The 13,034-nt window shown below is 40.0% G+C and overlaps 1 protein-coding gene across 3 annotated transcripts in view; it reads right to left on the reverse strand.

The window, feature by feature from the left end:
* Positions 1-13,034, reverse strand: part of slc24a2 (solute carrier family 24 member 2) — a 211,196-nt gene that overhangs the window by 10,914 nt on the left and 187,248 nt on the right. For all 3 annotated transcript variants that reach the window (XM_055632763.1, XM_055632762.1, XM_055632764.1), the window contains 2 exons: positions 11,736-11,854; positions 548-691 (listed from right to left, as the gene is read on the reverse strand). In XM_055632763.1, the coding sequence (XP_055488738.1) occupies positions 548-691; positions 11,736-11,854 (263 nt within the window). The remainder of the gene's footprint in view (positions 1-547; positions 692-11,735; positions 11,855-13,034) is intronic.

Raw genomic sequence — 13,034 nt, forward strand, 5'->3', positions numbered from 1 at the left:
GTCTGCCAAACAATTTTCTATCCATGTCAGCACCCTACCCCCAATACCATATGCTCTTATTTTGTCCACTAATCTCCTATGTGGGATGTACATAGACAGGAAAGGTTTAGAGGGATATGGGCCAAACATGGGCACATGGGACTCGTTTAGATGAGGCATGTATGGATGAATTCCAGGATTTTCTTTATTTCACGATTTTATCTATTTGTCCCATGAGATCACATAATCGTGCACATGATAAAACTTCCTAACAATTATTTCTGAATCCATCTTTGGGGTAGAAATTCATTTTATGTTGTGCGTATTAAATATACCAAAAATAATTCATGCATCTGAGCTTTTATTCCATCAATGTGTTTAAAATTAATGAAATTGGTTCTATTGCACCACTGCTAGGTATTTTTCTTTTCCTGCATTTCATTCGTGGTCTTCACACTTTCATTTGTTTCTCTACGGCAGATGCAGTTGTCCAATGCTGTGCATACTGTATGTTAAAACGTATGCTGTGCATACTATATGTTAAAAGAAAATCTGCACCGATGCTTACCTTCTTCCTGACATCAGGCAAGCTAATCCACAATAGGAAAATAATAGGCAGTATTATTAGATAGATAATCCGTTTGCGTGCTGTATCTGGCCAGGCCAAGGTAAGTGGCTGGTCCTCATAGTCATTCTGTGTGGTAACTTCAGCCTAACCAAAAGGGAGGGAAACACAATTAGGAATTGCATTCAATATTTACTATAGGTATAACACACTGCATTTTCTGGCAAAATTGATTTTTGTTGTCATTATTCACCAGGCTGGCAAGTCAACAATGGCTGTGCATTTGTGTGGATAAGCAAAGGTTACAGGTTAAAATTGTAAGCACTGACTGAGGAATGGCAAAAGAAATCTGTTCTCTTGTGATTAATTTGGAATGTCAATTCATTTTGATAGATCATCCAGTTATTTCTGATGTTGAAGTCCTGGGTTTTTCATGAAAAATTCAAACCTAGTGTGTAAGTCCAATGTATTTGAAATAATTAATGACTATTCCAGCAGTCCATATTCACAAGGCCAATCTCTTCAATTCAAATATTGATTTTAATTAGAATTATCAGTAATTTTGTTTATTCCAATGATGGTCTATATATGGCTTAATCATTTACTTTCCTACTTTCAAGCACATGTATAATTAATTACGAATGATGAAAAGTCTTAAAACCCTCCTATGGAAAATTATAGTATTGCAATAATTTATTGAATTCGTTTAACTTTAGAACTTGAAGCTCATCATTATCAGGGATTGTGTAGGAAGGAACTGCAGATGTTGGTTTAAACCGAAGATAGACACAAAAAGCAAGAGTAACTCAGCCAGACAGGCAGTATCTCTGGAAAGAAGGAATGGGTGATGTTTCGGTTCAAGACCCTTCTTCAGACTGGTTAGGGATAAGGGAAATATAGAGATATAGATGCTGATGTAGAGAGATAAAGAACAATGATTGAAACATATACAAAAAAGAAATGATCAGGCCATTCTTAGCTGTTTGTTGGGTGAAAATGAGAATTTAGTGCAAATTGGGTGGGGGAGGGATAGAGAGCGAGGGAATCAGAGGGATTCTACAGAACGTTCAAGGTTTTGTAGACAAAATGGAGTGAAACCTCTGATGTGATACAGCAGCTTTTTTTCCCTACATTAACCATATAACCATATAACAATTACAGCACGGAAACAGGCCATCTCGGCCCTACAAGTCCGTGCCGAACAACTTTTTTTCCCTTAGTCCCACCTGCCTGCACTCATACCATAACCCTCCATTCCCTTCTCATCCATATGCCTATTCAATTTATTTTTAAATGATACCAATGAACCTGCCTCCACCACTTCCACTAGAAGCTCATTCCACACCGCTACCACTCTCTGAGTAAAGAAGTTCCCCCTCATATTACCCCTAAACTTCTGTCCCTTAATTCTGAAGTCATGTCCTCTTGTTTGAATCTTCCCTATTCTCAAAGGGAAAAGCTTGTCCACATCAACTCTGTCTATCCCTTTCATCATTTTAAAGAACTCTATCAAGTCCCCCCTTAACCTTCTGCGCTCTAGAGAATAAAGACCTAACTTATTCATTATTCCAATACATTATTTTGAGTAGATCCAGATTTTCCAAAGTAATTAATCCAAGATGATCATTTCAATTACGTGAAACTGAGACACCCTTGGGTTAATTTTCCAATTTCAGAGGGTATTGTTATTAAAATAGCAGGACAAAATTACTAACTGTGCCTGACTCACCAGCACTCACTTTCTTTAAGTGAGCGTTTATCAGTGAAACAAACAACTTTCAGTGAAGGGAACTGCTGAAGAACCAGGTGAGGTTAATAATGGCAGAGCACTAAGAAAAGTCAATTTGGTTGGCTCAAGTCACATTAGCTTTAGTGATAGTGGCAAGCCCAGTCCTCTGGGGGATGTGCCAGACACAGAGGATCATGTTGGTCAACTCTTGATAGGTGAGGAGCAGCCATAATGATTTCATCTTGCAGCAACTCTTCACCTTTGAGGAACCATATTAGACCAACGGGAGCTACTTGAAGCCAAGGCAAGCAGAATGCTTTGAAGTCTATGCAATGGAGAACATTGCTGATGTTGCCACCTGCAACCTGATGGCAGCAGGGTGACGTTCTGGCAGACTTCTGCTGCTACTGCCTAGGCTGTTTTGAAGATAGTCTTCAGTTTGCTTTCCAAACAGTCGCAACCACAACCATTTTTCCTTTAAGAGGTGCAGGATTGATGTAACCAGGCACTCTAGTGATGTGCTAAGTTCACTAAATCTTTTGGTGAACTCGTGGCATGTATTTCATATTCAACACCCATTAGTGAGTTGGGCAAAGGTTAATAACAAATTTGTTTTCCACGAATGGCCAACATAGTCTTGCAGGTGGCTTCAGGTAGCAAGTCTGCAACAGCTGTGGGCTAGGAGGAAATGATAGACCAGGTGCAAACCAGTGGTAATGGGACAGGAATGAGTTAATAAGATGTTGGTCACCTTTTTATGCTTTTGGAGCAATTCACAAGACAGTAGGTTGGCTTATAACTGTGGAATTAATTCTGGAATGAAATCCCGGGACTCAGAGAACTCCATGTTCAGGAGTCACCCTTATTACCAAATGAATTATGAGGCCAAGAAATTAACATCAGAATCTTGAATTTCTTAACAATGCCAAACATGATGACCTTGGAGTTATTCAGTTGAGGGGGTCAAGGAAAGAGCGTTCACATTGCAGCCCTGTTTCCACCAATCTTTCCACCACTACACACACGAAGCACAAGAAGCGCAAGTCGCCATTGGCTGCAGATACCAGGAAGTGTGTTCAGCTCTGGCTGAACAATTTCTAATCTTGTGATATGGACTCGATAAGAAGAGTAGAGTTCAGAGGAATAATTTAATGTATTTATTGAACCAGAGAATTGCACAGTTCTGTTTTACTTTAGAAGTTATTGCAGTAACTTTAATTTACTTTTAAATTTGTTATTGCACTACTATACCAGTACCACATTTGTATAGTCAAAATATTATTAGGATAAATCTTGTACAACATTAGAGGGTCATTTATTCCTCTGCTCTCTCCACCCATTTCATTGCTCAGGTCCCAGAATTAAAAGTAGTATCTGCTGCTACAAACATTGTGATTGACATATTAATCTGACATTCAAAAATTATATCACTATTTTGGACAGGATACTAATGTTGCAGCATGCTGTGTGTAACAACTGCTGGACTGGGCACTCAATTGAAGTGGCATTATGCTTGAAAAATAAAACTCAATCACAATTGACCAATGTTTAATTATATCAACTACAAGTGGGAAAAATGAGTAAATTACTGTTACTGGTGGCCTCTCAGAAGGTCAGGGCTAATTAGCAGTTGCTTGAAGTCAGTCCATCTCGTTCCTTTTCAGTGGAAAATGTTGGCTTAAAACAGCCAAGCACAGATAGAATGTGGCCTCTGAAGTGTAAGATGTGCTGTACCACCCAAATATACAAACGCAACAAAAGTAGAGAGAAATAACAGGAGCCATTCAACTACTTCAGGTTGCAAATAGCAAGACTTCTGAAGATAGTTTTTAAATAAATCTTTTGACTAACTAGCACAGCAATAGCTGTAAAAGTGAGCAAAGGAGGATTAGAATGTTGGCAGGAGAGCTGCCCAAATCTCGTCTTCAATGATGGATTGACTTTGGTTTAAGACCAAAGGAACACAAAAAAATTAACTGCTTAGCAGAATGATTATATTGCACAAGGGTGATTTTTTTTTGTGCACCATGCTGTTCAATTTCAATGAAATATCAATGATAGTGGAAAATCAGTGACCTACTTCAACTTGCAAGGTTTGGCATTTTCTGACTGGGTTCTCTGTCCATTTGATGCTTCCTCAATCATCAGGAATTATCACTTTTCAGATCAGTTGACGTGGAGTAATTTCAAAGACTTCCTACAGCAAGAAGTCTCATTAAATATGTTTAGTAGTGGACAGGAAATATGGCTTTTATCACCACCTGACAGGCTGCAATTTTATCTGCCAATTTCAGAAGATACCCAGCATGGAAGTTCTGGACCTTGTTCTCTTGCAACCTGCACACATTTGAGACCTGTACCTTATTGTTATGCCCGACAGTGTTAACACCATAAACATCCCAAGGTGTTTCCTAGGAGTAAAGGGCTAAACTTGACAAGAAGCCAAAGAAAGGGACATTGGGACAGGAATTCAGACATTAGGCCCTTCATGGGCACCCTAAAGAGGAAGACAGATGTTAAGCCAGGGAAGCCTAGAGAATGAATTTCAGACCAATGCCCTAGATGGCTGAAACCACAGCTGACAATGGGCGAGTGATGCATTTTCTTTCATTTATTCATTTTACCATTGGTCAAGGTCAATATTCATTTTCTACCCCTAATTGCCCTTGAGAAGATGGTAGAGCCAGATTCTTGCAGCTTTGTGATTCTTCCAGTGATGTTGATCTTGCTCCACTGTTGTGGAGGAAGCTCAAGTTTTCAGACCAAACAATGCTGATGGAGCAACAACATGCTTCCAATTCATAATAGCGTAAAAATTGGAGGGGACACGCAGAGGATCTTGTTACGCGTCTACTGCCCTCTTCTTTCTGGGCGCTGGAGGCCATGGATGTGGAAGACGCAGACTGAATAGTCCAGTAGAATAACTGCAATTTCCACAGTAGATGTCATACACTACAACTGCTGTGTGAAGCTGGTGAAGCTAATTCATGCGTAGGGATGTGGATGAAGTGATAATCGTGCTGGCTGCTTTTTCTTGGATGGTGGCTTGATCAATGAACATCCCCATATCTGACCTTAAATCACTGATGAGGCAATGATTAGGCCTAGGGCATTGTCCAGAGGAGTTCCCACAGTGAACTCCTGGTTTTGAATGACTAACCTCCAACAATCACAATGTCTGCAAAGTCAGATGCCAAGCACTATCCCTCACTACTATTGTTTTCAGTTTTACTGGGCTGTTGATGCCAATATTGCCTTTTCTGGGACATAGCTCTCTCATCTGCATCTTGAGCAAGTCTGGTAGCGAATGCTTCTGTTGAATAAGGGACGAGGTTGCAGACCGTGGTGATGTACTATTCTGTGGTAGCTGATGGTTCACGGCACCTGAAGGATGTCCAGTTTTGAGCTGTCAGATTGGTTCTGATTTACATCCATTTAGTATGATTGTACATGAAGCAGGGTGCCCTTGGGGCATAGTAGAACTTTGTGTGGTTTTTAGTTTTATCACTGCTGTCACAGAGAGACGCATCCACAACAGATGGATCAGAGAGGATAATGTGCGGTAAGTTTACCCGTTGTGCTAGGTCACTTTCTACCCGTCACACACTGGATCTGGCAGCGATGTCCTTCAGGGCTCATCTAGTCTTAGCAGTGGATGTTGAAGTCACCCCCACTCAGAGTACATTCTTGCTACTGTCAGTACTTAGAAGTGTTGTTTAACATTGGCGCGCACTGATTCACCAGGTTAGACAGAAAGCAAGGTGATAATCAGAAGGAGATTTGAGCTGATACCATGAGAGGTTAAGAAGCTAAAGTCAATATTGAGGACAATATTCCAGGGCCTTGCCCACCCTCCTTCACACCACAGTGGAGGGTGAACACGAGACTGACAGAAATACAGGAGGTTACAGAGACAGAGAGGGACATTGAAGAATTATTTTCATCCAAGTATGAGAATCTTAAATTGGAGAGATTAGTGGACTGGAAGCCAATGTAAGCCGGCAATTACACAGCTGAAGGGCTATCACTTAAAACATAAACAAAGCCCTATATTTTGTTTCACCATTGGATGGATAACCCACCTACAAACATGCAACATAATGAGTCCAGCTTAATGAAAGAGGGTCCTTGGGATATTTCTAAATTGAATGTTTGATCAAGGTGGGGAATAAAGCTAGAAAGTCCAACGCAGCAGTAATTGTGGCAAATCTTGGATCGCCACCAGTGTGAAGTTGGCACAGTTAGAGGTAGCTACGTAAATATGTGTCCTCATGGCAGCAATAAAGAACTTTTAAGTGTACACTATCATTACAAATCAGCAGATCTGCAACTGAACAGCACTTGAATACTATGACTACTGCTGCAAATACATTAACCTGCAGTTCTACATGCAAATTGAGCGAATGCTTGGAGATAATATAAAAGGGCGTTACACTGCAAACAAAATTATTTCTAGGAAGCTTAGAAAGTTGAACAGAATCATCTAAAGCCATTTTTTCCTCTATTTTTACTTATATTGCATTTTTGTAATCTTTAACAGAGCCTTTAGCATTGTTGGGCTGAAGCTCACCTTAAGTGGTGATAACAAGCTCGCAAGATGATCTTGTAGGTCAGCATATTCTTTCAGACTCCAGTCGGTGCAAGGAATCCATTTCCAGTGCCACCGCTCAACCGCCACTGGTGGGCTCAGTATAGATATCCTGAGCTGAGGGGCTTATACACATTGTATCTAACCTTTCATCATTAAGCCACCATCCAGTGGAGCCCCAGACATTTGAATGGGGGCTACCAGGGTATCCTGCTTTCTTTGTTTCTTTATTTTATTTTATTTTATTTTATTTTGTAATAATGTTCTTCAGTTTCAGATGGTATCGAGGCCAAAGTAAATGTAATCTGCATAGAGGTACAAGAATACTTGATGCTAATGTTTGGTGAAGAAGTGGTAAGGTTTTTCACTTGCAGTCCTACAATCCCATTGCATCTTGTCAAACCGGTACTTTTCCTGTAGACATATAGGTCTTGGCACAGACCTTTAACAAACGTACATATCACATGGCCGGAAAACAAAATAATGATGTTTAACCTTTTAGAAGTGCTGGTATGCTGTACTGCAGTGTAGTCACAAAAATAAGCCCAGGGTCAAGCCGTTCTAGTGCAGCTGCAGCATTGTGGAAAATTGCAAAGACCTTGTCCTGCCTGTGAAAGGTGACACATATTCCACCCAAACCAGCCTTCTATCAATCGTCAGCACATCGCTATCAAGCTCTCACTTAAAAATAGCTTGTTTATGATACTCAGAGTGTGATCTTCTCTGGAACTGCATGACTCTAGATCTCACCCTGGACAAAGCTGCTGAATCCAGGGAAGATGCAAGTGTGAGTGCCCATGGCCTCATGCGACATACAAAAGAGTGTAGTCCCAAGGAACCCAAGTGAAAATGGAATAGGAAGCAAGAGGAAAACTCTTGCACAAAGGAAAGTAGTCAACAATCCCAGAATATTGCTTCAGATGTTTCTTCAGGGGAAGGGGAGGGGAAGGGTGTTTCTGGCTCAGCCATCTTGAACTGATTTATAACGTGGAATTATCAGTCCAAATACAAGCAGATAAAGAGAGAAATAAAAGCTAAATAAAAGTTCTCAATGCATAAGTACAATGTTGAATATTGCTGGGAAAGGGGGAGATGCAGCGAGACCTGGGTGTCATGGTACACCAGTCATTGAAGGTAGGCATGCAGGTGCAGCAGGCAGTAAAGAAAGTGAATGGTATGTTAGCTTTCATTGCAAAAGGATTTGAGTATAGGAGCAGAGAGGTTCTACTGCAGTTGTACAGGGTCTTGGTGAGACCACACCTGGAGTATTGCGTACAGTTTTGGTCTCCAAATCTGAGGAAGGACATTATTGCCATAGAGGGAGTGCAGAGACGGTTCACCAGACTGATTCCTGGGATGTCAGGACTGTCTTATGAAGAAAGCCTGGATAGACTTGGTTTATACTCTCTAGAATTTAGAAGATTGAGAGGGGATCTTATAGAAACTTACAAAATTCTTAAGCGGTTGGACAGGCTAGATGCAGGAAGATTGTTCCCGATGTTAGGGAAGTCCAGGACAAGGGGTCACAGCTTAAGGATAAAGGGGAAATCCTTTAAAACCGAGATGAGAAGAACTTTTTTCACGCAGAGAGTGGTGAATCTCTGGAACTCTCTGCCACAGAGGGTAGTTGAGGCCAGTTCATTGGCTATATTTAAGAGGGAGTTAGATGTGGCCCTTGTGGCTAAGGGGATCAGGGGGTATGGAGAGAAGGCAGGTACGGGGATACTGAGTTGGATGATCAGCCATGATCATATTGAATGGCGGTGCAGGCTCGAAGGGCCGAATGGCCTACTCCTGCACCTAATTTCTATGTTTCTATGTTTCTAAGATCCTTGGTTTGTTTTGTACTGTAATGTACAAGAACAGTAATTTCTGACTGAAGCCCATGATGCATATTAGAACAATAGACTAAAAAACTTTAGACCCATAAATTTAGCAAAGATAAGGCATTTCACATTAGAGCCAACAACCTGGGGTGAAGTGACGTGAAAACAGCAAAGAAAAATAGTGCAGGAGATATATCCAGTAATTAAATGTATCAGGGCAGCATAGCCTAGGTGTCCGTTCAGGAACCAGTGCTGCAGCTGAACACATGCCCACAGCTGTGGACAACAAGGATAAAGAACAGGAAGTGTGAATGTCAGTATAATCACGGCCAGTGGGAAAAGGAGTCATTGTTGATATGGACAGTCAATTGGAGAAGTATATGTGTCCCAGATAGATGATCGGAGAAAATTATGGAGCCAGTGCAATTAGTGTAATGTGGAATAATGCAAATGAGTTTTGATATTCTGAGTATTTGTAGATGATCAGTGTGCCTCATGGATAAAGCTGAATGGTTGAGGGAGTTCAGTGTCTGTTTTGCCGTAAATGGTAAAATAAAACTCCTTTAAAAGTCATAAGAATTGCTATTTTTTTGCAACGACAATAGTAAGGTTATAAGAAGGTCAAAAGTCTACTGATTACAGCATTGTTTGGTTCCATTCACAATCCACATGTCTGCACTTGGCAGCATTCGAACTGAAAAGTCACAAATAGCATTTTCAGCAGCATGAGCATCTGGCAGTGTGGAGAGAGTAGCTACCTCCCCCTGACAATCAGCAGTATTACTCCTGCTGATATCTCCTTCATCAACACCCTGGCAATCTTTCGGACTGGAAGATCATTTGGACCAGCACAAAAATATCATTTTAACCCACAGTGCTCTAATTCTGGGTACTCTATAGGTAGTGGTATATTTCTTCACAGTCTCTCTTGTATCTATAAAGGCACAAATCATGATAAAAAACTCTCCATCCACCCGATGAGTGTAGCTGCATCAACACCAGCATAGCTTTCTCAGGGTATATAAAATCAACCTGATCGACAGCCCATTCATCTATCACCTTAAACACCTGCTCCACTGGCAGCTGTTTACACATCTACAGGGTGCACTGTCAAACTTTAGACAGCACTTCTCATAGGCATGACTTCTACTACCAAAGGCAAGGCTGCCAAGGATAGGGCATAAATAAACAGCATCACTTCCAAGCTTTTCTCCGAATTGTTACCATCGGCATTGGATATCTATCACTGTTCATTATCACTGGCCAAAACCTGCCACTCTATTCAGAGACTAGTGATCGATGGGGATGGGTCACTTGTGAAGGACAGCTAACTCTGAGTGGCAAAAGCTATTCTTACCTGAGATATCATAATCCTAAGATTTCATCAAACATAATATCTACTTTCAGTACAATGCTGAGGGTACATTTCAGCATTTTTATTATGGTGTGACCCACATTCACCTGTTCTCTGAATGTGAAGATCCCACACTATTTAGTGGTTTGTCTTGTCCCAATGCCTTTGCAACAGATGACCCGACCATTCATGAAGCCGGCTGTTTGAGACGCCTTGCTCTATGAAACCTGCTTGCCAAACCTGCTCAGTGAAGAATGACTGCACCCATTCAAACTGTTGTATGTAAAAGAGTCATTTGAAAGGGGAAATAGAGGGAGTACAGAGGAGATTTACTAGAATGTTGCCTGGGTTTCAGCAACTAAGTTACAGAGAAAGGTTGAACAAGTTAGGTCTTTATTCTTTAGAGCACAGAAGGTTAAGGGGGGACTTGATAGAGGTCTTTAAAATGGTGAGAGGGATAGACAGAGTTGACGTGGATAAGCTTTTCCCATTGAGAGTAGGGAAGATTCAAACAGGAGGACATGACTTGAGAATTAAGGGACAGAAGTTTAGGGGTAACATGAGGGGGAACTTCTTTACTCAGAGAGTGGTAGCTGTGTGGAATGAGCTTCCAGTGGAAGTGGTGAAGGCAGATTTGATTTTATCATTTAAAAATAAATTGCATAAGTATATGGACGTGAAAGGAATGGAGGGTTATGGTCTGAGTGCAGGTAGATGGGACAAGGGGAAAATAAGTGTTCGGCACGGACTTGAAGGGCCGAGATGGCCTGTTTTCCGTGCTGTAATTGTTATATGGTTATATGGTTATATGGAATGCTTTTAAAGCAGAGCAAGATTTGATTCTTCACCAAGTGGCAGTTTCTGAATTAACAAAAACTGTGGAGATGATCTGTTAAATAACACCAAATGATAAGACTTTAATAAATTATAATTTAACAAGCAACAAGATGACACAAAATGATGAGAGATTCTTCACAACAGAATTGAACAAATGTTGGTCAATTCAACCAGTTGAAATGTGGTTTATTATTGTCCCCAACTGGATTGTTGGGATGCAAGAACTTCATATGTAATTCCAAGTTCAGCAAGTGTGAAGTGTTGTGGATATCAATATAGGCTTTGTCTTATCCGGAACGCATGGTCAATGTCTTGATTTTATAATTCCAAAATATATTTTGCCTTTTTTTCAGGATAATACAGAATCTGTCTAGATTTATTGTTATTTCATGTCAACAGTAATTGACATTAAGAATAAGTCTGAATATCGGACTGGAAAGCTGGTGATTTTCTATTGGCATAAAATATTTATTCTTCATCACCAAGGGATGAGATTCTGGAAAATATTTTAATTCCCAGAGAATATAAACAAAAGATAAATATTTATATGACATCAAGCTGGCAGATTTATGCAGTGCAACTAAGATGGATGTATTAACCCTTTCACTGGCCAGTGTCCATCATACATTTGCTTCATTATTGTATGGTAACATCATTTTACAAACTTTTAGCTTGCTAAATTTTGGTAACATTTAAAAATTCATTTTCCAATGAAAAAAATGATTTCTCAATAAACAATCAAGCAAAAGTATCAATTCAATCATAACTTTGGGATTATTCTACCAACTGTTCAAATCTCTGATGGTGGATGGACTAACATAACATTTGTCTTTCTGCGTGGACAGACATACACAAACCTGGCCGATTGCAACCTCTGCTCCATTGGGCAAGCTTCCGTTCTGCACTGGTGGGGAAAGATCCTTTGGTGGTGTCACTTCAACTTCTACGTTTGCTGTATTTGGCAGCTCTACTTTGTCTGCGTGGATAAAGTATGGAATACGCAACTTGTTAGAAAATGACATTGGCAAACCCCAACTGTGGAATAGAAGCATGCTTGTCAAAACAATAACAATGTATTTTCTGCTGCAAAATACATTATTGGAAACAATGGAATGAGTTCTAATTTAATAATAACTTAATTTCACATAATACAACTTTCAAATAGTGTTTATGGTAGACAGAGAATTGGCCAGAAATCACTTCTTTTCATATGCCAGCTGCAATCAGTATTCAGTAGACAAAAGTGCTGGAGAAACTCAGCGGGTGCAGCAGCATATAAGGAGCAAAGGAAATAGGCAACGTTTCGGGCCGAAACCCTTCTTCAGACTTATGACGCCTAGCCTCGCTGCCTCACCGGTAACTCTGTATATCTCCCCTTCCCCGATAAAAAATAAAATACAGTTCCTTCTTAAACAGTGATTCAGTAGTTCAGTATTCACCGCCCCCCTTAAAGTGGGCATGATGCATTTGTAAGTTAAAACAGTGCCTTTGTGGAAATTTGCGAGATAAGCATTGGGGGTGGGTGAGTGGAATAGAGGGCTTGACATCCATGCAAAGATAAACTGTTCTCATTAAATATATTCAAATAGTTCTTGAATATGTTAAAATGTTCAAAGTGTATCTGTAACTAAAACAGCAAGAATACAGGTAACAGTCTGAGGAGAAACATTCAATGTGTCAGATGTCTTAAAAGACTTAAGTGATCCAGATGGACATTTACGTCAATCAATTAGATTCTCATCACCGTTGCTGATACCAGCACTTTCCAGATTTTTATTTAATCAACTGAACTTAAAAATCCAGATGTCACAGTGGGATATGTAATTGCATCTCCAGAAGGTAATTCAATCCTCTGCATTGCTAAACCAATAATATTTTACCATATCCATCTCTAACAGATAATACCTTCACTTGCGTAATGCCCATCATAAATACAAATTCCTCTGCATGTTTAGAAGGAAGAATGTTAATGTCAATGGAAGATCATGTAGGTTGAAACAAAATTATTTAATTCACTCAAAGTATTTTAGTGGGACTTTCCCACCATCATTTTTCTTTGAGGGGAAATGACCTCATCTTTAGCTGATACTCTGTATTTAGAACCCAGCTAATTCATATTTCAATGTACTCTTGGATGCATGCCTCAAAACAAATTG

The sequence above is a fragment of the Leucoraja erinacea genome, chromosome 3 (assembly GCF_028641065.1).
Source record: "Leucoraja erinacea ecotype New England chromosome 3, Leri_hhj_1, whole genome shotgun sequence".
Lineage (NCBI taxonomy): Eukaryota > Metazoa > Chordata > Chondrichthyes > Rajiformes > Rajidae > Leucoraja > Leucoraja erinaceus.